Source organism: Ranitomeya variabilis, chromosome 4, assembly GCF_051348905.1.
Source record: "Ranitomeya variabilis isolate aRanVar5 chromosome 4, aRanVar5.hap1, whole genome shotgun sequence".
NCBI classification, from domain to species: Eukaryota; Metazoa; Chordata; class Amphibia; order Anura; family Dendrobatidae; genus Ranitomeya; species Ranitomeya variabilis.
In genome coordinates this window covers 369257299-369284008 of record NC_135235.1, presented here as the reverse complement: position 1 = coordinate 369284008, position 26710 = coordinate 369257299, and the positions used below count along the sequence as shown (strand labels likewise).

At 44.9% G+C, this 26710-nt stretch overlaps 1 protein-coding gene across 3 annotated transcripts in view; it reads right to left on the bottom strand.

Annotated features, from left to right (window-relative positions):
- Positions 1-26710, bottom strand: part of LOC143764782 (proprotein convertase subtilisin/kexin type 4-like) — a 353321-nt gene that overhangs the window by 247290 nt on the left and 79321 nt on the right. For all 3 annotated transcript variants that reach the window (XM_077250736.1, XM_077250738.1, XM_077250737.1), the window contains exon 2: positions 9297-9401. In XM_077250736.1, coding sequence (XP_077106851.1) covers positions 9297-9401 — 105 coding nt within the window. The remainder of the gene's footprint in view (positions 1-9296; positions 9402-26710) is intronic.

Here is a 26710-nt window from a genome sequence, read left to right as displayed (position 1 = left end):
GAGGCGTCTGACCAGGATCCAAGAAGTATCGTTTATCCTTGCGGAGAGTGACATGATAAGCATGTCGAGGTGAGGAGACTTAAAGCCGCAATGCTCCTCTGGGAAATATACAAATTGTCTCTTCAGAGAGGAAGAGGACTAGAACTCTAGTGCCACCTATTGGAAGTAGCAATCCTAACAGTCAATGTCGACCCTTTAACGAGCCTTGTCACATGATAATCCTGTATTTCAGCTGATGTTATTTGTGGGTTTTTCTTTGCATCCCGAACAATTTTCCTGGCAGTTGTGGACAACATTTTTATTGGTCTACCTGACTGAGCCCGCTTTTTCCATTTGTTAATCACAGTTTGAACGCTGCTGACTGGCATTATCAATTCCTTGGATATCTTTCCTGTTTTATACAGTTCAACTTCTTTTTCCCATAGATCCATAGACAATTCTTTTACTTTCCCCATGACTCACAATCCAGAAACGTCAGTGGCTGAATGAAACATTCTGGATCCCAGAAACTCACTCAGATTTTATGCACACACTGATTACAAGCAAACAGGTCACAGGTGAGGATGTTACCTTTAGTAGCCATTCAAACCCATTTGTGTCAACTTCTGCACATGTTATCATCATCAGGGTATGTGAACTTTTGATCATGGTCATTTGGATTTTTTTGGTTGTCATTATGATTTAAAAAGAAAAAACACAGTGGTTTTTAAAATAAATGGCTTTACTCAACCACTAACCACGAGTGGAGAAAATGTTTTAGTGTAACCATTCATATTATCTGAAAAAAAAAGGCCAAGAAAGCAAAAATTCTGCTGGGGTATGTAAACTTTTGAGCACAACTGTAGTTACTTCCTAGTAAAGGGATTTTTTGAAAGCCATGACAGCACTATGACAGAGGGGATTCACCCTTCAAGGACAGGAAACCTGCAGGCTTCTTCTGATTTATTCACATTGCGGGGCTGGGATTCACAGGCAGACTGCATATGAGGACAGACGGGCGGTGCTCACTGCGCCTGCCCAAGGCAGGAGAAAAGAGCGCAGGCGCCGGCTCATTTCAAAACAGCGCTGAGGCGGCGCCTGGCGCCAAGAAGATTTGAGTGACGGCTGTGTGGCGTCAGGGGGGAAAGGCCGGCCTCTTTGACCGAAGACAAGGTATTTCTGACAAATTACAAAACTGATTATTTAGGCAGTTACAGCACCCAGAACTAGAAGAGCCACCTTGTCAGAATGCAGCATTACTGCTGCACAAGGTGGCTCTTTAATTAAAAACGCCGGGGGTGTGTGGGGGGGGGGGGTGTGACAGGTTCCCTTTAAAAGGTCGGTACCTCTCCCTTTGCATCAGTTGGATTACAGAGCACTAGTGGACCTCCAATGGTTATTACAACAACTCAAACCAACACCACGTATCACAACTTTGAACCTGATCTTCTAACACTAACAAAGAAGTGCTCACCCACACATGATGGGAGTGAATATAAGGGTTCCGAAAAATCCCATTACCGGTAAGTAACAATCTTTATCGATCACCCATCACCGCACCATGAGAGAATTACAGACAAATAATTATTGGAGGGACCACAGCCTGGAGCACTCATCTCCCAAAGGTGAGGCCAGAAGAGGAAATCATATCCAGACTATAATGTTTATAAAAAGGGGGAGGAAAAGGCCAGGTTGCTGCCTTACAAATCTGCTCAATTGAAACATACAATCTCTTCGCCCAGGAGGTTGTCATGTCCCTTGTGTAATGAGCCTTCAAACCTACTGTCACGTGCTGAGTAAGCTAAAGAAATAGCCTCCCTAAACCACCTAGCAATTGTGAGTTTTGATGTCTTAAGCCGGTTACTCAAAGGACACGAACAATTAACTCTTTCGTCCAGGCCTCTGTAACAGACAGGTATCTAATAGAGATGAGGGAATTTGTTTGAGTCCCTGCTTTTTCAGCAAGCTATAGTGCTTACAGAACCCGGATACATAGAGTGTGCCAGCTGATCAGGGCTGCAGCTGCATTTGTGAAGGCTGTGTCACAGTCACAGCTCATGCATGGAGAGTTCAACAAACAGGACGTGACACATGCAGCGCCGATCAGCTGCACACTCCCATGTATCCGGGTTCCATCTACAGCTTATTCGGTAAGCGCTATAGCTACGATTCATGATGCACAGATAAACAGCAGAGAAACATAGCACAGCCCCGTAGCATATAAACACTGCCCACGTAGTATATAACACAGCCCACGTAGCATATAACACAGCCACGTAGCATATAACACAGCCACGTAGCATACAACACAGCCACGTAGCATACAACACAGCCACGTAGCATACAACACAGCCACATAGCATATAACACAGCCACGTAGCATATAACACAGCCCACATAGTATATAGCACAGCCACGTAGTATGTAACACAGCCACATAGTATATAGAACAGCCACGTAGTATATAGAACAGCCACGTAGCATATAACACAGCCACATAGCATATTGCTCAGCCATGTAGCATATAACACAGCCCACGTAGTATATAGCACAGCCACATAGTATATAGCACAGCCCATGTAGTATATAACACAACCAGCCATGTAGTATAAACAGCAGTCTACAACAAGTCCCAACATCGCTAAGATACCATATTGTAGCACAAGGACTAGTCTACAAGTCCCAGACTGTACTGTCTTGCACAGAGCAGAGACCATGATCCACTCCCGCCGCCACCTGTACGGTCGTACCTTGTCCTTGGAATCGGCTCCCAGGCTCAGCAGGCTGCATACCCCCACAATGCTTTGGGACCAGGCAGGAAGGAAGACTCACTGCTTTACTTTCACCGTTGTCACCGTTGTGGACACAGGGTGCACCGTGCACTGACTGCTGCTCCGTCTTTCTGCTTGGCGCTGGACCTGGATTAGGGCAATCACATGGCAGTGACGTCATCGCAGGTCCTACAGCTATTTGCTGTGCAGCAGATCCATCCTGGTGTTCTGTGGATGTCTTTTGTTCTCTGGTATCAGCCATTACACGGAATATTCTGTATAGGTGGAACCTTTGGAATCCCCGCCCCACACTGTGCATAATGCATAACACAGTGAGGGGCCGCAATGCCCGCGCAGGCGCAGTGTGCAAGCCTGGCTGGGACATCAGACGGCCAGAGCTTACTGCGCCTGCGCAGGACACCAGTACACAGCGCAGGCGCCGGTTATGAAACGATAACAGCGCTGAGGGGGCGGCGCCGAAAACGCAGGAAGATGTGAGTGACGGCAGAGGAGCTGGCCAAGCTGGGGAGTGAGGACCCGCCTCCCTGGCTAGAGACAGGAATTGTGGCTAAGTATAAAAACGCTTTATTTGGGGTATACTTGAACCTAGAACTAAAAGAGCCACCTTGTTAGAATGCAGCATTACTGCTGCACAAGGTGGCTCTTTTAGTTTATAACGGCTGGAGAGGGGTGACAGTGGCCCTTTAAGGTTCGGTTTCGGCGAACGACCCGATGTTAGCCGAACATATTCGAACCCCACTGAATTCAATGGGAGGCAAAACAAAAACACGTAGACAACATCTTCAGGGGTGCCAAACAGCTGCCAAAACAGAACAGCACAAATTAGGGGCAGACACCAGGATAAATGGCAACAACTGAACCAGAATACAAAATTGCTCATCAAGAATGCATGGGACAGGGCCTGGATCAACATCTCTAGTTAAAACATTGATCAGTAACAGGTGGATGAGTGACAGGTGTAGGTGTAGTGCTACGGGAGGTCTGCCAAATTCAGGCAACACAAATGAAGACTCAACTTGGAGTCCAAACATTTCCCAAAATTAGGGGCAGACACCAGGAAAAGTGGCATCAAGTGACCCACAGTACAAATTTTATAAAGGCGCAGCAGTCAGGCATGGGCCATGCATAAGACAGCTTTTGGCCCAGCATTTACAGCTTTGAAATTAAGCTGAAATTAAGAGATGGGTGAGGGACTGGTGTAGGCCTGCTTTGCTGGAAGCCCTGCCAAATTCAGGCAACACACATGAAGCAGACCCAACTTTGGAGTCCAAACATTTCTAAAAATTATGGGCAGACAACAGGAAAAGTGGCATTAATTAACCCACAGTAAAATTTTATAATGGCACAGCAGCAGTCAGCCATGGGCCATGCATAAGGTATCAGGGTCTGGGCCAGCATTTATAGTTTTTAATTTAAGCTTAAATTAAGAGGTGGGTGAGGGATCAGTGTAAGGCTGCTTTGCTGGGAGCCCTGAAACCTCACGCAACAGCTGAAACTGCTTCTCTGTTCAGCGGGGTCTAAGGGGTAACGTTTCTCCTTATTTAGAGTGACATACCATCTCTGGCTTGTCAAGGTAAGGAGGCTTATTCGCCGTGCAATGCTCCTCTGGGAATTTAAATATGCAAATTGCCTCTTCTGAGAAAAAGAGGACTTGACTCTATAGCGCCACCTGTTGGAAGTAGCGTGACTTGTAGGATCGCTACTTCCAACAGGTGGCGCTATAGAGTTAAGTCCTCTTTTTCTCAGAAGAGGCAATTTGCATATTCTCTGTTCAGCCACACTCAGGTGGCACAAATATCAGCTTCGATGTCAGAACATCTAAGGATAGTAACACACGTAATTGACTGAAATTAAGTGCAGGCCTGCCGGTCTGGGAGCCCTACTGCTACAGGCAACACACATGAAGGAGACCACATCTTGGACTACAAACATTTCCCAAAATGATTGATGGTGTGTGGCAATTTACCCAGAGTAGAAATAATATAATTGCGCAGTTTTTTTTAATATTCTGTTACTGTACTGTCTACTTGACTTTTTTTGCAGCAGCACAGTGGTATTATTTATTGTTATAGCGCCATTTATTTCATTGTGCTTTACATTTGAAAAGTGGTATACATAAAAACAAGGAAAACAACCTTAACCCCTTAACGACCGCCGATACGCCTTTTAACGGCCGTAGTTAAGGGTACTTAAACCACAGTGCCGTTAATGAACTGCGCTGTGGAAAAAGTGTATAGCTCCCCCCAGAGTCAGATTTTCTCCGAGGTCTCAGCTGCCAGGGGTAGCAGAGACCCCAGAGAACATGATTCGTGTCAGTTTTTACCAACCCCCGGGTTGCGATCGCCGGTAATTAACCGTTTACATGCGACCGCAAAAAAAAAAAGTGCGATTTGCCATTTAATTTCTTCGTCCTCCGATGTGATCGCACATCAGAGGACAGAGGAAAAGGGTCCCTGATTCCCCCCCAGTATCTCCCGGTGCTCCTCGGCCCTCGTGCTTCCCCCCCCATGGGCGCCGCCATCTTCTTCCGTGAAGAAAATGGCGGGCAAATGGGCAGTGCGCCGGATCTGCTGGACGGCACCCGGCAGATCTCGGGGTCTTGGCTGCCGGGGGTAGTCAAGACCTCAAAGAACTTGACTGTTTTGCGATAGCCGTTACTAAAAGTGTAATGGCGGCCGCAAAAAAGAAAAGTCTGATGTGCCATTTAATTTCTCTCTCCTCTGATGTGATCGCACATCAGGGGAGAGAGAAATAGAGTCCCCGATTCCCCCCTGGTACCTCCTTTGTCCCTCCATGGCCCCCTGAAGTCCCCTGTGCCTCCAGCTTCTTCTTCCGGGAGAAAATGGCGGGCGCATGCGTAGTGCGTCCGCCGAGATCTGCCGGCCGCCGGCACCCGGCAACAATAGGACAAATTTTCCTATTGGTTCATTTTGGTCACTGTGATAGAAAAAAAATATAGTAAATAAACTCCCCCTTGTCACCCCTTTAGTTATGAAAAAATAATAAAATAAAGAAAATGTATTTATTTCCATTTTCCAGGGTTAGAGTTGGGCTAAAGTTACAGTTAGGGTTGGGGCAAAAGTTAGGGTTGGGGCTAAAGTTAGGGTTGGGGCTAAAGTTAAGGTTGGGGCTAAAGTTAAGGTTGGGGCTAAAGTTAAGGTTGGGGCTAAAGTTCGGATTAGAGTTGGGATTAGGGTTAAGGTTGAGATTAGAGTTAGGGTTGGGATTAGGGTTACGTTTGGATTAGGGTTGGGATTAGGGTTAGGTTTGGGATTAGGGTTATGGTTGGGATTAGGGGTGGATTAGGGTTAGGGGTGTGCTGGGGTTAGGGGTGTGTTGGGGTTAGGGGTGTGATTGGGGTTATGGTTAGGGTTGGGATTAGGGTTACGGTTAGGATTAGGGTTAGGGGTGTGTTTGGGTTAGGGTTGTGATTAGGGTTATGGTTAGGGGTGTGTTGGGGTTAGGGTTGTGATTAGGGTTGTGATTAGGGTTATGGTTAGGGGTGTGTTGGGTTTAGGATTATGGATAGGGTTGGGATTAGGATTGGAGTTAGAATTGAAGGTTTTCCACTGTTCAGGTGCATCAGGGGGTCTCCAAATGCGACATGGTGCCACTATTGATTGCAGCCAATTTTGCATTCAAAAAGTCAAATGATGCTCCCTCCCTTCTGAGCTCTGCCGTGTGCCCAAACAGTGGTTTACCCCCACATATGAGGCATCTGGGTAACTCAGGACAAACTGGACAACAACTTTTGGGGACAAACAGAGAAATGATCCAGCTGGAAGAGGAGGCAGTTCAGACTTTGTGGGACTTTATTAGACAACTAAAGCGATAAATAGTTCTTCAAAAAGAAAAATTTTTACATAGCAAACACCTGGCACACCAGTGAGGAGGATCAACGCGTTTCAACTAAGAAGTCTTACTCATGATCTACGTAGATCATCTAGATAAGTTCCTGTAGCGGTATAATTTCCAAAACGGTGTCTGTTGTGAATTCTGTTTGTGGGCTCCCTCTGGTGGCTACTGGTGGTACTGGTTGACTTCTGTCTTCTATCTCCAGTGCACCTGTTCCCATCAGGAATTGGGAGTTTCCTATATAGTCTGGCTTCTCACTCATTTACTTGCCGGCTATCAATGTTACCAGAGCTCTTCTGTTACTTGCTACCTGCTCCAAGTCTGCTGAGTCAGATAAGTTTGATCATTTGTACCTTTTGTCCAGCGTGCATTTATATGAATCTTGCTGCTGGAAGCTCTAGTGAACTGAAATGACCACTCCGGTGTCATGAGTTGATACCGGAGTTTAAAGTCATTTCAGGATGGTATTTTGTAGGGTTTTGAGTTGACCGCGAAGTCCACTTTTGTATTTTCTGCTATCTAGTTAGTGGGCCTCTCTTTGCTGAACCTGTATTCATACTGCGTATGTGTTTTCTCCTTAACTAACCGTCATTATATGTTGGGGGCTACTATTACTTTGGGGTTTTCTCTGGAGGCAAGCCAGGTCTGTGTTTCCTCTATTAGGGGTAGCTAGATCTCCGGCTGGTGCGAGACGTCTAGGGATAAAACGCAGGTACGTTCCCCGGCCACTGGTAGTTGTGCGTTAGGTTCAGCATCGCGGTCAGCTTAGATTCCATCTTCCTAGAGCTAGTCCTGTTTTTGCCCATGTCCCTGCCATTGGGAATCATGACAGGTGTCACTTGTGGGGGGTTTCCACTGTTTAGGCACATCAGGGGCTCCCCAAAGCGACATGGCGTCCGATCTCAATTCCAGCCAATTCTGCTTGAAAAAGTCAAATTGCGCTCCTTCCCTTCTGAGCTCTGGTGTGCACCCAAACAGTGGTTCACCCCCACATATGGGGTATCAGCATACTCAGGACAAATTGCAAAACAATTTTGTGGTTCATTTTCTCTTTTTACACTTGTGAAAATAAAAAAAATTGGTTCAGAAGTAAAATTTTTGTGAAAAATTGCTTCTGTTCCTGTGAAGCGCTTGAAGGGTTAATCAACTTCTTGAATGTGGTTTTCGCACCTTGAGGGGTGCAGTTTTTAGAATGGTGTCACTTTTGGGTATTTTCTGCCATATAGACCCCTAAAAGTGACTTCAAATGTGAGGTGGTCACTAAAAAAAAATGGTTTTGTAAATTTTGCTGTAAAAATGAGAAATCGCTGGTCAATTTTTAACCCTTATAACTCCCTAACAAAAAAAAAATGTTTTTTCCAAAACTGTGCTGATGTAAACTTGACATGTGGGAAATGTAATTTATTAACTATTTTGTGTGACATCTGTGTGATTTAAGGGGATAAAAATTCAAAGTTTGAAAATTCCAAAATTTTCATCATATTTCCGTTTTTTTCATAAATAAACGCAAGTAATATCGAAGAAATTTTACCACTAACATGAAGTACGTCTCGAAAAACATCTCAGAATCAGTGGGATCTGTTGAAGCGTTCCAGAGTTATAACCTCATAAAGTGACAGTGGTCAGAATTGTAAATATTGGCTTGGTCATTAAGTACCAAATTGGCTCTGTCACTAAGGGGTTAAACAATACAAGTGACCGACTGGTACTGGTTGTACAGCAATTTCTACACCACTATCCCAGCTTGGATGCACTTCTGCAGAAAGCACAGTCGCTGTGTGCTCATTTCTGGCATTTACACCCCGTGTGTCATCAACTTGCATCGCTACAGAGATTTTTCCGGCTACCTCTACCCTGATGATGGACCTTAAATCAGTGGCAAAATTAGGGGTCTCCTCTGCTACTTTCTGTTCTTTACATGACTGGCAAAATCTTTTTTAGTAGGAATCAGGAAATAACATTCTACAAAGCGCACACTCTTTATGTATAGACTTTGCCACACATTACTTTCACTGGCAATAAATGACAAGAAAAAAAAAACACATTACCAAGTGAACTGTAACAAAGATGACTTATCATTGCGAGGCAATCAAATAGTACCGGAGTAAGAGGGGGACACATCTCAGCCAAAAGACCATCTCCGGAGGCTGAAGAATCATTCACTTTACTGAAGCGCCGCTGACTGGATTTGCTGCTCTTTGCAGAACTCAGTCTCTCACTGACACGGATGGCACTACCACAGCCCCAGGGTCGATGCCGCTCCACCTGCTTCTGGGGCCTCCCATCAGGCTGCTGCTCGATGTCTGTCTTCATTGTCCTGGTGTGGACACCAAGCATGCAAGCTTTTACCCATTGGTCGTACTGCACATAAATCTGGGACCTGCCCACTCCTCCAGGGCTCTACGGTACCCCGGAAGTTTTGAGTCATCTGTCTACTGCTCATTTCGATTGAACTGGCCTATGTCACATCGGTACGCCTCCAAACACGTGCCTCACAGGCCAAAATCAAGGTGTCGGCCTAAGAAAATGTGACAGCACACATCGTAGTCATCGCATTCACCCTTGTGATGCCATATAAAAATGAACAGTAACAACTGTATGATAGAAAATATTTGAGCAGGACAAGACATCACATTATTACATTCGGTATAATGCACATAAGCAAGTTACCTGAGGTTCTTTAGTAAGCCGGACTTGTCTACTCCAGTGAGGACTATGAGATTGTTTTTGCACTCCTCGATGTTGCAAAAGGTAGAAATGACTGCCATATACAACCTGTACAAAAGAGACATCAACATGAGCGCTTCAGTCAGGGCATCAATACATAGTCTTCCCTTTCAAAACTACACTACAAGTTTCTGGTCCTTTCTGCCATGTGGCCTCATCTCAAACAACTGTGGCATATCCAGAGGAGAGATTCACATCTTTCAGCCATTTATGTGAATACAATACAAGTATCTTTAAAAGAGATCCAGACTCACACTACTATTAATGAAGAGGTGGTTCCATTACTTTGCATGGGAATCCTGACCACCTCGCCACTCAAGAGTAGTGAGCGACAGAGTCCCAATCTCGAGACAGATGTTGGTCACGTTGATGGGACCTGGATCGATCTATACATTTATGGCATATCCAGTGCATATGCCAAAAATATAGAAGAGGGAAATACCCCTTTTAAGATCCTTCAGTAGTAGAGATGGGCGAACTTGAACAGTAGAATTCGGGGTCCATAGTGAACTTCGGGTGATTTGCACATTGTTATCTGCATGACAGTGCGAGCAACACTGGTGGCTCTGATGGGCCATAAGATTATATACTCACCTAGCGCCCAATTCCACTGAAATCAAGGTATCCTGTAAAAAAAAAAAAAAAAGACAAACCATATCACTCACCTGTCCATTGTTCTGTCCCACGCCATAATCCATGTCTGGGGATAAACCGTTTTCAACCTGTAAGGTGTCAAGATGCGATCGTCCAGGCTGAAAACCACTCAGCCTCAGTGACTAGCGGTGACATCATTTAGGTTACTGCAGATCACTGAGGTGGCGTTTCCAGCCGCTAGCAGTGTGAGAAAAAGTCTCACAGTGCAGCAGTGGGTTCACCAGAAATTCCTGGTGTACTCAACGCTGCTCCGTGAGATTTCCCCACTGTACAAGCAGCTGGGAACGCAGCCCTAGTGACTGGCGATAACCTCGATGACGTCACTGCTAGTCACTAAGGCTGCGCTCACAGCAGCTCATTCCTCAGTGGTTCTCAGACTCTACGGTTGCACTTTGGCACAGTCCAAGTTGAAAATTGTTTATTCCCAGACATTGATTATGGTGTGGGACATAACGACTGACAGGTAAGGGGTATGGTTGTTTTTTTATTGTACGTTTTTACAGGAGAGCATGGCTTTAGGTGAGTATAACGGTGTTTATTATTTTTAACCCCTTAGTGATGGGGCCAATTTTTTTTTTTAAATCTGTTCAATGTCCCTTTATGTGGTAATAACTCTGCAATGGTTCCACAGATCCCAATGATTTTGAGACTGCTAATGGTAAATTTATGTCTATATGTTTTGGGTTTATTTAAAAAAAAATTCAGAAATTTGACAAAAATGTAAAAAAGTTAGCAATTTTCAAACTTTGAATGAGTATCCCTTTAATCCAGAGAGCCATACCACACAAAAACATTCATAAATAAAATGTCCCACATGTCGGCTTTACATCAGCACCATTTGTAAAATGTTATTTTATGGTGTTGTAGCAGTACTTTCATTTTTTCAAGGAAATTTACAAAACATTTTTTTGAAGGACCTATTCAGGTTTGAAGTGACTTTTAGGATCCTAGATATTGGAAAACCTCCAAAAGTGATACCATTTTAAAAACAGCACCCCCGACATATTGAAAACTGCTGTCAGGTAGTTTATTAACACTTCAGATGCTGTTCAGGAATTAATGTAAAATGACACAAATTAAAAAAAAATGTATTTTTACAACTTAGGCTACTTTCACACTAGCGTCGGGCTCGGCCCGTCGCGGTGCGTCGATCGGGCCGAGGTTCCCGACGCTAGCGTTGTCTCCGCCGCACAACGGGGGCAGCAGATGCATTTTTCCAGCGCATCCGCTGCCCCATTGTGAGGTGCGGGGAAGTGCGGGGAGGTGGGAGCGGAGTTCCGGCCGCGCATGCGCGGTCGGAAAAAGCGGACCGTCGTGAGCAAAAAACGTTACATGTAGCGTTTTTTGGTCCCAACGGTCCGCCACAACACGGCGCAACCGTCGCACGGCGGTTGCGACGTGTGTCAATCTGTCGCAATATGTCGCTTAATGTTAGTCTATGGGGAAAAAACGCATCCTGCAAGCACTTTTGCAGGATGCGTTTTTTCGGCAAAACGACGCATTGTGGCGGATTACAGTTAACGCTAGTGTGAAAGTAGCCTTAAATGTCGCTGGCTTCTGAACAGGCAGCTCTGTAGCCGGCAGACTAAGACTGTGTGCACACGTTCCAGATTTTTCGCTTTAAAACCGCAAAAAAAACGCATCCATTAAGCATCCTATTATTAGAATGCAATCCGCAATTTATGTGCGCATAATGCGTTTTTTTTCTGCGAAAAAAAAAAAAAGCAGCATGTTAATTAACCCCTTTCTGACCTCGGACGGGATAGTACGTCCGAGGTCAGAAGCCCCGCTTTGATGCGAGCTCCGGCGGTGAGCCCGCATCAAAGCCGGGACATGTCAGCTGTTTTGAACAGCTGACATATGCCGGTAATAGGTGCGGGCAGAATCGCGATTTAACTACCGCATCCGGCCGGGCGGCCGGAAATGACAGCATCGCCGACCCCAGTCACATGATCGGAGGACGGCGATGCTTCAGTATTGTAACCATAGAGGTCCTTGAGACCTCTATGGTTACTGATCCCCGGCAGCTGTGAGCGCCACCCTGTGGTCGGCGCTCACAGCACACCTGATTTTCTGCTACATAGCAGCGAACAGCAGATCGCTGCTATGTAGCAGAGCCGATCGTGCTGTGCCTGCTTCTAGCCTTCCATGGAGGCTATTGAAGCATGGCAAAAGTAAAAAAAAAATGTGAAAAAAATAAAAAAAATATAAAAGTTTAAATCACCCCCCTTTCGCCCCAATCAAAATAAATCAATTAAAAAAAAAAAAAATCAAATCTACACATATTTGGTATCGCCGAGTTCAGAATCGCCCGATCTATTAATAAAAAAAAGCATTAACCTGATCGCTAAACGGTGTAGCGAGAAAAAATCAGAAACGCCAGAATTACGTTTTTTTGGTCGCCGCGACATTGCATTAAAATGCAATAACGGGCGATCAATAGAACGTATTGCACCAAAATGCTATCATTAAAAAAGTCATCTCGGCACGCAAAAAATAAGCCCTCAACCGACCCCAGATCATGAAAAATGGAGACGCTACGAGTATCGGAAAATGGCGCTTTTTTTTTTTTTTTTTTAGCAAAGTTAGGAATTTTGTTTTCACCACTTAGGTAAAAAAATAACCTAGACATGTTAGGTGTCTGTGAACTCGTACTGACCAGGAGAATCATAATGGCAGGTCAGTTTTAGCATTTAGTGAACCTAGCAAAAAAGCCACACAAAAAACAAGTGTGGGACTGCACTTTTTTTGCAATTTCACCACACTTGGAATTTTTTTCCCGTTTTCTAGTACACGACATGCTAAAACCAATAATGTCGTTCAAAAGCACAACTCGTCCCGCAAAAAAAAAGCCCTCACATGGCCAAATTGACAGAAAAATAAAAAAGTTATGGCTCTGGGAAGGAGGGGAGTGAAAAACGAACACGGAAAAACGAAAAATCCCAAGGTCATGAAGGGGTTAAAGAAGTTGTCCACTACTATAACTTTTTTTTTTTCCCCCATAAATCTTGCTATTATGTGGCACTGAAAACATCTACTGTTTACTTTAGCAATATTACCTTTTATCATGCTGTAGCAGCACATCTTTAGTGCTGGATCCAGCTCTCATGGGGTTAATCGACAACTTCCTTTCTCCTGACTTATTGTGCTCTAATACTACAAGTTCCATGATGCATTGCACTCGCCTGTAACGCTGCACCTGGCACACCCACTCCAAAACACACCCCAACCCCTCACGCCTCTATCTTCAAAAATATTTGTGATGTCATTTCTGTCCAACCTCCTCTTTTACATTTGTCCAACCCACACTCCATTACACACGGATAGATAGGTAGACAGATAGATAGATAGATAGATAGATAGATAGATAGATATAGATAACAGATAGATAGATGAATACATACAGATATCTATATATCTATTTCCATAGATATGTCCATATCCATGTTTCTAAACCCCTTCACCCCTGGAGCATTTTTGTTTTCGTTTATCGCTCCCCTTCTTTGCAGAGCCATAATTTTTCCGTCAGTATGGCCATGTGAGGGCTTATTTTTTGCGGGACAAGTTCTACTTTTGACCGACACCATTGGTTTTACCATGTCGTGTAACAGAAAATGTGAAAAAAATTCAAAGTGCGATGAAATTGCCAAAAAAGTGCAATCCCACACTTGTTTTTTGCTTGGCTTTTTTGCTAGGTTCACTAAATGCTAAGGCTGTGTGCACACGTTGCGGATTTGATTGCAGATCCGCAGCGTTTTTTGCCGCAAAGAATTGCATCAAATCCGCAGTGTAGTGCGCAACCAATGTAAGTCTATGGTAGCCGCAGACTTGTTGTGCCCGAAACGCAGCTTTTTTTTCCCGCAGCATGTCACTTCTTTTGTGCGGAACTGCAGCGTTTCTGCACCTTTAGACTTTCATTCGTCGGGCACATACGCATCAAAACCGCAGATGTAAAAAAGATCTGCAGTTCTGCTGCGGATGTGGGTCCGAGAAACGCTGCAGTTCGGGAGGAGGGAAGTGTGTGGGCGGTGACGGTGTGTGTGTATGTGTGTGCTGGGTCTGCGGGCTGTTCGTGTGTGTGCGGGGCTTTTCGGGTGGGTGCCTGGCTGTTCGGGTGTGTGCGGGGCTGTGCGGGGGGTCTTTTGGGGTGTGTGTGCAGGCATTATCCGATGGGACTACAAGTACGCAGCATCCAATCTGCAGCTCATTCGGATGTAATCCGGACAGTGGACACACTCCCTACGCTAGCCATACATCTATCAATAGATATAGCTATCCAGATATATCTATAGATAGATATATGTATGCATCTATAGATCTATCTATATGTAGATCTGTCTATCCATTTCATCTATCATCTATCTGTCTATATGTGTGTGTAATGGAGTGTGGGTTGGACAAATGTAAAAATGAGGAGGTTGGACAATAATGACATCACAAATCTTTTTTTTTTTTGCTCAATACATCTTTATTTAGCTTTCAAAAACGCACCAAAACGCATAAAAACAGCGCAAAAACGCACCAAAAACTGCACCAAAAGAGCATCAAAACTGCACAAAAAACTGCATCAAAAACGCACAAAGAAAACGCACCAAAAACTGCATAAAAAACGCATCAAAACTGCACCAAAAGCTGCATCAAAACCGCACCAAAATTGCATCCACACTGCGCCAAAACCGCACCAAAAACGCCAAAAAACTGCATAAAAAACGCCAAAAAAAACTGCACCAAAAACTGCATCAAAACCGCACCAAACACTGCATCAAAACCGCACCAAAAACTGCATCAAAACTGCACCAGGTTTTGATGCAGTTTTTGATGCGGTTTTGATGCAGTTTTTGGAAATAAATAAATAAACGGAAAATGTGCATGATTTGAATGGAAACATGCATGAAAAAAAGGATTCGGAGGCCGGATTCATCATTTCACATCTCAGTTTCATACGTTTTTCGACGGATCCATCGCTGTGGGTTTTTTCGCCGGACAGAAAAAACGTTCCTCTGTATGTTTTTTCCGTCCGGCGGAAACAGCTTTTTTGACGGATCCGGCAAAAAAAGGATGAAATGTGTGGCCATCAGGCGCAATCTGGCGCTAATACAACTCTATGACAAAAAACGGATCCGGCAGAAATAAATGATCCGTTTTTTTCAAAACTCGCCGGATTGTGCCTGACGTCAAAAACCTGATGTGTGAAAGCAGCCAGATATATGGATAGATACATTATGTATCTATAGATATATCTATCTATAACTATATCTATAGATAGATATAGCCATAGATATATAATAGAAAGGCCGATGTTTCTAAGGCTACTTTCACACTTGCGTTTTTAGCAATCCGTCGCAATCCGTCTTTTTGGGAAAAAACGGATCCTGCAAATGTGCTCGCAGGATGCGTTTCTTACCGATAGACTTGTATTAGCGACGGATGGCCACACGTCGCGTCCGTCGTGCAACGGATCCGTCGTGTTTTGGCGGACCGTTGGCATGAAAAAACGTTCAAGTGAACGCTTTTTGTCCGTCGCGTCCGCCATTTTCTACATGCGCGGCTATAACTCTGCCCCCTCCTCCCCGGACTTCAGAATGGGCAGCGGATGCTTTGAAAAACTGCATCCGCTGCCCATGTCGTGCACAAATTTCACAACATGCGTCGGTACGTAGGCCCGACGCATAGCGACGGACCCGTACTGACGCAAGTGTGACAAAGGCCTTAATGAGCGTTTAATTTCATTAAAAAAACTGAAAAAAACGGCGTAGGCTCCCGCGCAATTTTCTGCACCAGAGGGGGAAAGCCGGGGGCCAATATTTGTAGCCTGCTATGAATATCATCCCGCAGCTGTCTGCGTATCCTTTACTGGCTATTAAAATAGAGGGACCCCCCCAAAAAAAATGACGTGGGGTCCCCCTATATTTTATAGCCAGAAAGGCTACGCAGACAGCTGCGGGCTGATATTCATAGCCTAGAGAGGGGCCATGGCAATTGGTCCCCCCTGGCTACAAATACCAGTCCACAGCTGCCCCAGAAATGGCGCATCTGTAAGATGCGCCAATTCCGGCACTTAGCCCCTCTCTTCCCACTCCCGTGTAGCAGTGGGATATGAGGTAATAAGGGGTTAATGTCACCTTGCTATTGTAAGGTGACATTAAGCCGGGTTAATAAAGGAGAGGCGTCAATAAGACGCCTATCCATTATTAATCCAATACTAATAAAGGGTTACTAAAACACGCACACATTAGGAGAAAAGTATTTTAATATTCTTCATTTAACCATACTTACCATACTTCAGCGCCTGCAAAAAAACGTAAAATAATAAACCGTATACTACCTGTCCGCCGTAGTCCAATTAATAACGAGTGTCCCACGACGATCTCCCCTATAGAACAGTGACATCGGGTGATGTCATTGCTCTATAGGACCCTCAGTGACACACTGACAGGAGACAATGGCTCCTGCAGTGCATCACTGAGAGGTTACCTTAGGACAAAGTCTAACTTTATGGCAATTGCTGCCTGGGAAAGTTTCTCACACAGCAATGCCATAAGTGAGACTAGGGACTATTTTCTCACAGGGACGTAGGAATATATTGTGAGGAATACATTGTGGAAGGATACCTTCTATCATTGTATTCCTGGAGCCCCTGGAGAGCGGTCACATCAGCTGATGTTCCTGCTCTCCACGGGAGATCGTCGAGGGACAATCGTTTTAATAGGATTTCTGCGGATCAGGGAGTATAGCGTTTGTTTATTTTAATATTTGTTACAGATGACACTGGCTTCGGGGATCAAGGTGACAAGTGATGGTGAGTATGTACTCTGTTATATGTACTGTATGTCTATATGTATGTTGTATGTATGTACTGTATGTACTGTATGTGGCATGTCGCATGACACATATTGCATGTTGTCGCATATTGCATGCTGCATGTCATCGCATGTCGCCTGTAGCATGTCGCATGTCATATGCTGCATGTCATGTTGCATGTCGTCGCATGTTGCATGTCGCAGGTCGTCGCATGTTGCATGACGTCGCATCGTGCATGTCATCGCATGTTGTCACATGTCTCATGTCATCGCATTCTGCATGTCGTCGCATGGTGCATGTCACATGTTGCATGGTGCATGTCGTCGCATGTTGTCACATGTCGCATGTCATCGCATTGTGCATGTCGTCGCATGGTGCATGTCGCATGGTGCATGTCACATGGTGCATGTCATCACATGTCGCATGTCATAGCATGTTGCATGTCATACCATGGTGCATGTTGTCGCATGTTGTCACATGTCATCGCATGATGCATGTCACATGTCGTACGTTGCATGTCGCCACATGTTGCATTTTGTTGCATGGTGCATGTCACATGTCGTCGCATGCTGCATGATGTCACATGTTGCATGATGTCACATGTTACATGGTGTGTGTTGTATTTAGGTATGTACTGTATATGTGTATGGTTTTTTTTTTTACATTCAACACATTAGCCGGATTATGGGACTACTACTGTCCCATCATTGGCTAATGTGTCACTCACTGTCACTGTATAGCAGGCAGAGCCCGATGGGACTTGTAGTCCCATCGGACGATGCCTGCACAGAGACACACACACACACACACACACACCAATGACCACCCCCCGCAGCAGACCCACCGCAGACCCCAGCACCGCCCGCACATACCGGCGCCGGCACGCAGACCCCCGGCGCCCGCACATACCGGCGCCGGCACGCAGACCCCCGGCGCCCGCACATACCGGCCCCGGACCGCACATACGGGTGCGGGCACGCAGACCCCCGGTGCCTGCACAATCATCCCTGCCTAGCCCCGCCCGCCCTTAGCACAGCCACAAAAAAACACACAAAAAACGCATGCGGATTTCCTGCGGAAAAAGTCCGGTTTGGGTCAGGAAATTTCTGCAAAGATTCCAGACGTGTGCACATAGCCTTAGGCTGGTTTCACACTTGTGTTGCTGTGCGCTGCGGATGCCAGCGCACTTCCTCCTTGCTTCCTCCATGAAGCTCCGCCCACTGCTGCCTGGGTCCTGCGTACCTATCTTTAACATTGGATACGTAGGGACATGCCTTGTATGCGGATGTGTCCGCTTGCAGCAATTTGAGATGTGCGGCGACCACACAAACGCAAAATTTTGCGAATGCGTTTTATAGGAAAAAAATTCCAGGAGAATTCCTTTGACACAAGCCACGCCAAATGGGCGTGTCTCATGGGATTTCTATATATAGACCCTTGTACAGATGAAATCCTCAGATTTTGCTCCTGTATCCTGCGTCAAGATGGATCTTCACATGGAGGGTTTCTATTGGAATCTGTATTTGGATGTCAACTTGTTTCTTTCCTTTCCAGCTCCGTAGAGCGATTCCTGCTGAGGAACGTCTGCTGGTGACACTAAGGTACATAATATTTCAACATTAACGCCTGTCATAATTCTTATTGTTCTGCAATGTACTTAATATTTTTCCCTTTTATCGTTTTGCAAAAACAAACTGTCCTAAATATTCTAAAAGCCATGTCCTTTTCTTTTTTTTTTTTCCTTTCTCTGTTTTGCAAAACCCGTCAAATATTATTGTTCTGAATTTTTTTTCTCTTACTCTGGTTGGCAGATTCCTGACTACCGGAAAGAACCTATCATTGCTCCATTTCCAGTTCCAGATTGGAATTTCAACACTATCTGGGATTGTCACAGACACCTGCTGGGCTTTGTGGGATGTTCTCAGTGAGGAATTTATCCCCCTACTCACCACGGAAATATGGCAGGAAACTGCAGAAAAATATTTTGAAGTTTGTAATTTCCCAAACTGTTTGGGAGCAGTGGATGGAAAACATATCCAGATTACCAAACTGGCTGAAACTGGATCCGAGTACTTTAATTATAAAAAATATTTTTCCACAGTGCTCATGGCGATTGCAGCTGCAGACTGTAGGTTTGTCACCATGGATATTGGATCTTTTGGCCATGGTATTGACTCCCAGACATTTAAAAACTCGGACATGGGCTAACGGTTGTATGGGAATCATTTTAAATTTCCCCCTGCCACGACCTCTTCCCAACACCGAAGGCCCACCAATGCCATTTGTTGTGGTTGGGGATGAGGCCTTTAAGATGTGTGGAAACCTCCTTAAACCATATTCCAGTCAGGACTTGAACCACACAAAAAGGATTTTTAATTACCGACTGACCAGGGCACGAAGAACTGTTGAGTGTGCCTTTGGTATACTTGTCTCGAAATGGTGCATTTTAGGGACAGCCATTAATCCGAAAATTGAGACAGTCGATGAGGTGGACAAGTCGTGTGTGGTTCTGCACAACTATATAATGGCTAAAAAGCAACCCAACATTTAACTTCATCATCACCCTCTGAGGACAACAGTTGAAATTGTCCAAATGAGGGATACATTTGGAGCATACTTTGTTTCTGAGAATGGACATGTGTCACGGCAAAAATAAATGGTTTAGTAAAATTTTCTTGCAATGTTATGTACCTGGAATATTTAAATGTACAGTCTTTATGAAATCCACTCTCTGTTTAATGCTGATCGCATGACACAGGGAGTAGATTTTAACAAAATTGGATTATATCACCCATGCTTTAGGGTACCCTCACACATTGAAATTTCCATCGCTACGACGTTACGATTCGTGACGTTCTAGCGATATCGTTACGATATCGCAGTGTCTGACACGCAGCAGCGATCAGGGACCCTGCTGAGAATCGTACGTCGTAGCAGATCGTTTGGAACTTTCTTTCGTCGCTTGATCACCCGCTGACATCGCTGGATCGTTGTGTGTGACACCGATCCAGCGATGTCTTCGCTTGTAACCAGGGTAAACATCGGGTAACTAAGCGCAGGGCCGCGCTTAGTAACCCGATGTTTACCCTGGTTACAAGCGTAAATGTAAAAAAACAAACCGTACATACTCACCCGTCGGTGTCCTTCAGGTCCCTTGCCGTCTGCTTCCTGCTCTGAGTGCCGGCCGGAAAGTGAGAGCAGAGCGCAGCGGTGCTGCGATCTGCTCTCACTGTACGGCTGCACTCAGAGCAGGAAGCAGACGGCAAGAGACCTGAAGGACACCGACGGGTAAGTATGTACTGTTTGTTTTTTTACGTTTACGCTGGTAACCAGGGTAAACATCGGGTTACTAAGCGCGGCCCTGCGCTTAGTTACCCGATGTTTACCCTGGTTATCCGGGGACTTCGACATCGCTCCAGCGCCGTGATTGCAACGTGTGACCGCAGTCTACGACGCTGGAGCGATGATTATACGACGCTGCGACGTCACGAATCGTGCCGTCGCAGCGATGAAAATTTCAATGTGTGACGGTACCCTTACTCTACACCTCTTCACTCTGAGGTCAGTGCTATGGTAGGTGACCTTGGATTAGCTCCATTATCTCTTCAGTCAGCATTTCTATAGTCCAATAGATTAATGCAGACTGAAGAGATGATGGAGCCAATCCACCTCATATTTTCACTCACCTGCCCGTGTGTGAGAAATAGTGCACTCAGGATGCAGAAAACCCAGCATTCTGAGTGCACTGCACTGTGTGTAGAATTATTAGGCAAGTTGTATTTTAGAGGATTATTTTTATTATTGATCAACAACTATGCTCTCAATCAACCCAAAAGACTCATAAATATCAAAGCTTAATATTTTTGTAAGTTGGAGTTGGGTTTTTTTTAGGTTTGGCTATCTTAGGAGGATATCTGTTTGTGCAGGTAACACTTACTGTGCAGAATTGTTAGGCAACTTAATAAAAAACAAATACGGTATATTCCCATCTCACTTGCTTATTTTCACCAGGTAAACCAATATAACTGCACAAAATTTAGAAATTAACATTTCTGACATGCAAAAACAAAACCCCAAAAAATGAGTGACCAATATAGCCACCTTTCTTTATGATGTCACTCAACAGCCTTCCATCCATAGATTGTCAGTTGCTTAAACTGTTTACTATCAACATTGCGTGCAGCGGCCACCACAGCCTCCAGACACTGTTCCGAGAGGTGTACTGTTTTCCCTCCCTGTAGATCTTACATTTTATAAGAGACCACAGGTTCTCTATGGGGTCCAGATCAGGTGAACAAGGGGGCCATGTCATTATTTTTTCTTCTTTGAGACCTTTACTGGCCTGCCACGCTGTGGTGTAGTTGGAGGCATGTGATGGAGCATTGTCCTGCATGAAAATCATGCTTTTCTTGAACAATAACTTTTTCCTGTACCACTGCTTGAAGAAGTTGTCTTGCAGAAACTGGCAGTAAGTCTGGAAGTTGAGCTTCACTCCATCCTCAACCCGAAAAGGTCCCACACGTTCATCTTTGATGACACCAGCCCATACCAGTACCCCACCTCCACCTTGCTGTCGTCTGAGTGGAGCTCTCTGCCCTTTACTGATCCAGCCTCTGTCCCATCCATCTTGCCCATCAAGTGTCACTCTCATTTCATCAGTCCATAAAACTTTTGAAAAGTCAGTCTTAAGATATTTCTTGGCCTAATCTTGATGTTTTATCTTATGTTTCTTGTTCAAAGGTGGTCGTTTTTCAGCCTTCCTTACCCTTGGCCATGTCCCTGAGTATCGCACACCTTGTGCTTTTTGTTACTCCAGTAACGTTGCGGTTCTGAAACATGGCAAAACTGGTGGCAAATGGCATCTTGGCAGCTTCACGCCTGATTTTCCTCAATTCATGGGCAGTTATTTTGCGCCTTTTTTGCCCAACACGCTTCTTGCGACCCTGTTGGCTATCTGCCATGAAACACTTGATTGTTCGGTGATCACACTTCAAAAGTTTGGCAATTTCAAGACTGCTGCATCCCTCTGTAAGACATCTCACAATTTTGGACATTTCAGAGCCCGTCAAATCTCTCTTCTGACCCATTTTGCCAAAGGAAAGGAAGTTGCCTAATAATTAAGCACACCTTACATTGGGTTTTGATGTCATTAGACAACACCCCTCCTCATTACAGAGATGCACATCACCTGATTTAGTTAATTGGTAGTTGGCTCTCAAGCCTGAACAGCTTGGAGTAGGACAACATTTATAAAAAGTATCATGTGATCAAAATACAACTTGCCTAATAATTCTGCACACAGTGTAGTGCTGACACGTGGGCAGGTGAGCATTGCTGACCCCTGACCCTGTGCTGTATTAATATTTTTTTTTGAGGATTTTCTGTCCTCTGTGTTTTTGCCACCTCATAGCTCCATGACAGACACTTGTAGCAAAGCTGCAGTGTAAAGCAAATAAAGAAGAGGGGCAGCAGATTGTGTGTCATGGAGCTGTGAGGTGGCAAAAATACTGTGTGTAGACGGCGACGTGTGTGTTGACGGTGCACGGTGTGTGTTGCCGGTGATGAAAGACACAAAGGTTAGGCAGTGATTGGGGAAAAACAACACAAATTTATTTAACCACACAAACAAACAAAAAAATAATTTTTACGAGACAATGAGGGGGAAATGTTATGGACCTGGGGGTGTGGAGCTGGGAGGATTGGCTAGGTGTGGACGATGAAGGGGTTCCAGGGGAAGGGCTTACTAAACTTGTGGGGTCTGGGAGGTCAAGGATGGAAGTAGACACGTTAGAAGTGGAAGCATGGGAAGGGAGAGAAACATTGGAAGGGAGAGACAAACTGGACAACACAGACACATTGGTAGGTGAGGGCGGAGGTAGTACGACAGTTCTTGTTGACCGTTATTTCCTTTTCAATTTTCCATGAGTATGGTTGTGTCTTCTTTGTCTCCTTGGGAGGGTGGGATCTGGCATGGTTGTGTCTTCTTCGTCTCCTTGGGAGGGTGGGATCTGGCATGGTGGTGGATTGGGACAGCAGTGCAGCTTGCGGATCCTCCACGGTGGTGGACCGGGACGGCCATGCAGTTTGGTGAACCTCCATGGTGTTGGCGGTGGATGGACGTGCAGTTTGCTTACCCGCCATGGTGGTAGAGGTGGACCGACATGCAGTTTGCTGACTCGCCATGGTGGTGGCGGTGGACGGACGTGCAGGACTCGGCATGGTGGTGGTGTGGCATTCAGCAGCATTCGGCATGTTGGTGGCGGTGTAGTGGTGTGCGGCAGGACTGGGCATGGTGGTGGATGTACAGTGGTATGCAGCAGAACTCGGTATTGAAGTAAAAAGTATGTAATTGGTGGCACAGGTGGAAATACCACCTGTGGCAGCTGTACGTACCGAGTCCGACAATCCCTGCTCTATCTTATTAAAAAAAGGTGTGCCAGTCTCTGGAGGTCGGCTTCCAGACGGTCAAGGCATTGGTTGACATCCTGGAAAAGTGTGTCAATATGGGTCAGACCACTTTCCAGTCTATCTCCCAGTGCCTTCAGACCTTTCTGGAAGACCGAGCTCAAGTGAATAAACTCGGGCATAAGTGACCTGTTCGAGGTCTTCTGCTGCTGGCGGGAAGCTTCCCCCCCCCCCCCCAAAAAAAAAAAAAAAAGAGGCAGAGGACCGGAGCAGGAAAAACACCTGAAGGTCTCCAGACTGCAACGACGGCCCACTTGCTGCATCGCTGGTGGATGACTGGGACTGGTCCGTAGCTGTTTGATGAGGGACCACTCCAGAGGACGATACAGGTTCGAGGGTGCTGCTCCAGGTTCTGTGAAAAGAAAAAGAAAAGTAAAACATTACTACCAAAAAACAACAATTGTAAAAGCGCCAACTCTTGTGGAATAGAAAAATTCAGATTAGGGAATACAACACAAAAATACTTACATTCTCTGAGCAAGGATAGGCCTCAGGAAAGCCAGCAACCGGTGGTATTTTTATTTCCCGATCCTTGCTGCAGCACCACTGCGAACTTGGATCTCCTGTCTCAGGTCCTTGTTGAAGCAATCCTTCATCGAATGCCAACGGGTTTTGACTTTGTTCACTGTGAAGGGAGAAAAAAAATATCTGTTAAACAATCCACTTGAGGCCAGGATCACACAACCGTGTGTGATCCTGGCTTTCAGGTTCACTGCCACATCAGATCACATTGCAATATTTACGATATTCCTTTCTGACTCGTGTCGTGGCATTGTCCCAGTCATCCATCAGCGCTTGGCCCACCTCATTCCACGGCCGCCGAATCACAACAGTGTCCGAGTGCTGCTGCTCCCGGGTATTCCATATTGCAACTCGCTCCTGCACCAATGTGATGAGGAGGTCATTATCAATGGCTTCTTCCTCCCATTGTGGAACCTAGAAATGAAAGAAAGACATTAATGTTGTAATGATAAAACACTTAAAACAAAAACCGTTAAGAATAAATAAAAACAGTCAGGAATACTTACAGTCTTGCCACCGGAACTTGGGCCCGAGTCTGCTGCTCTGGCTCATCTGCACTGGAATGGTTCTGTAAAGAAAAAGAAAAATGTTGCCACATGTGTAATAGTGACAGTGAATACCAATCAGTAGCAAATGTACTCACTTCGGTCTCCTGTCCACTCTCTGAGGTCTGCTCTGCACTGGAGGACATGATGAGGAATGCTGCAAGAGAGACAGAAATGATTACAGACTGCAGGGAGAAAAACAGACAGGCAGACATATAGCTTGTATACTCACATTTTGATAGTCTGAGTCTTCCAATGCTTCCAAAATAGTTTTCCAATGCTTGTAGAGTTTTGAGAGTACTGGACTTCCACTGTCCACCCCTTCTTTTATAAGGTTTGTTTGGGGGCTGGCTTAAAACCAGTTCCTAGACATGTTTACTCAACAAAACGCATGCGTACGCAAATACAATCACACGCATGTCCTTGAGCTCCTATGCGTTCGCATAGACTGTCATGCGTTGTTTTGACGCACTCCTTCAGCAAGAGTCCGCATGCGTATGGCGGCGGAAATTTGCCGCTTCAAAAATTGCAACATGGTGCATTAGCCGTGCCCTGCCGCACAACGCAAAAGCAGATGCGTAAGCATGTGTAAGCAAACGCAGGCGAAGGCATGCAAAAGCATGAACCTGCGTCCACAAAGTAGAAGATATGAAATCAAGACGCATGCGGACGTATGTGTCAGAAATGCTTTGGACACTGTTATGATCTGGTGGCCTAGGAGCAGCATGGACGAGCTCTGGAGTAGGTGGCCTCTATACTGACCGCAGACCCTGAACTTAACACCGCAACTAGAAGTAGCCGTGGGATGTTCCTGTCACTCCCTAGACACCTCGTCACAGCCGGAGGACTAATTACCGCTAAAGAAAGAAACAGGAAAACTATCTTGCCTCAGAGAAAATTCCCAAAGGAAAGACAGACCCCCACAAATATTGACTGTGAGAGGAGAGGGAAATTACAAACGCAGACTGAAAACAGAATTTAGCAAAGGAGGCCACGCTACCTAGAAAGAAAAGACAGGACAGAGTACTGTGCGGTCAGTATTAAAATACTACAAAAATCCACCACAGAGAATACAAAAATCTCCACACCTAACTAAAGGCATGGAGGGTAACTCTGCGACTCCAGAGCTTCCAGCTTGGCTGAATATCCTTACACAGACAAAGCTGGACAAGATAAAACATAGCAATTCACTGAACTATAAAGTCCACCGCATGTGGACTGCAAAAACAAAGCCAGGACTTATCTTTGATGATTTGGACAATCCAGCAGGAGAAACCAAGCAGAGATGTGAATCCCCCAGAAAACAATGGACAACTGGCACTCACTAAAGGGTGAAGCCAGACTAAATAGCCCCGTCCAAAGTGGAAGCACATGACTGCTGTGAAGGACAAACAGCAGCACTACCACTTATAACCACCGGAGGGAGCCCAAGAGCAGAACCCACAACAGAATTCACAGGACACAACCGCAAATGTTAAACCGGCATAAGCTAATTTTTACAATTCTGACCACTGTCACTTTATGTGGTTATATATAACTCTGGAACGCTTCAACAGATCCCACTGATTCTGAGACTGCTTCTTCGTGACATATTGTACTTCATGTTAGCGGTAAAAAAATTTCGATATGACTTGCGTTTATTTATGAAAAAAAAGGAAATGGATGCTGAAAATTTTGAAAATTTAGCAATTTTCAAACTCTGAATTTTTATGCCCTTAAATCAGAGAGATATGTCACACAAAATACTTACCGTAATAAATAACATTTCCCTCATGTCTACTTTACATCAGCACAATTTTAGAAGCAAACATTTTTTTGTTAGTAAGTTATAAGGGTTAAAAGTTGACCACCAATTTCTCATTTTTACAACAAAATTTACAAAACCATTTCTTTTTTCCGTTAGGGACCACATTATATTTGAAGTCACTTTGAGGGGTGTACACGACAGAAAATACCCAAAAGTGACACCATTCTAAAACCTGCACTCCTCAATGTGCTCAAAACCACATTCAATAAAGTTTATTAACCCTTTACGTGCTTCACAGGAACTGAAGCAATATGGAAGGAAAAAAATGAACATTTAACTTTTTTCACAAACATTTTACTTCCAATTTTTTTATTATTTTCACAAATATAAAAAGAGAAAATGAACCACAATAGTTGTTGTGCAATTTCTCCTGAATACGCCGATACCCCGTATGTGTAAGTAAACTACTGTTTGGGCGCACAGCAGAGCTTAGAATCGAAGGAGCCGTTTGACTTTTTCAATGCATAATTAGCTAGAATTGAGATAGGACGCCATGTCGCGTTTGGATAGCCACTGATGTGCCTAAACAGTGGAAATCTCCCACAAATGACACCACTTTGGAA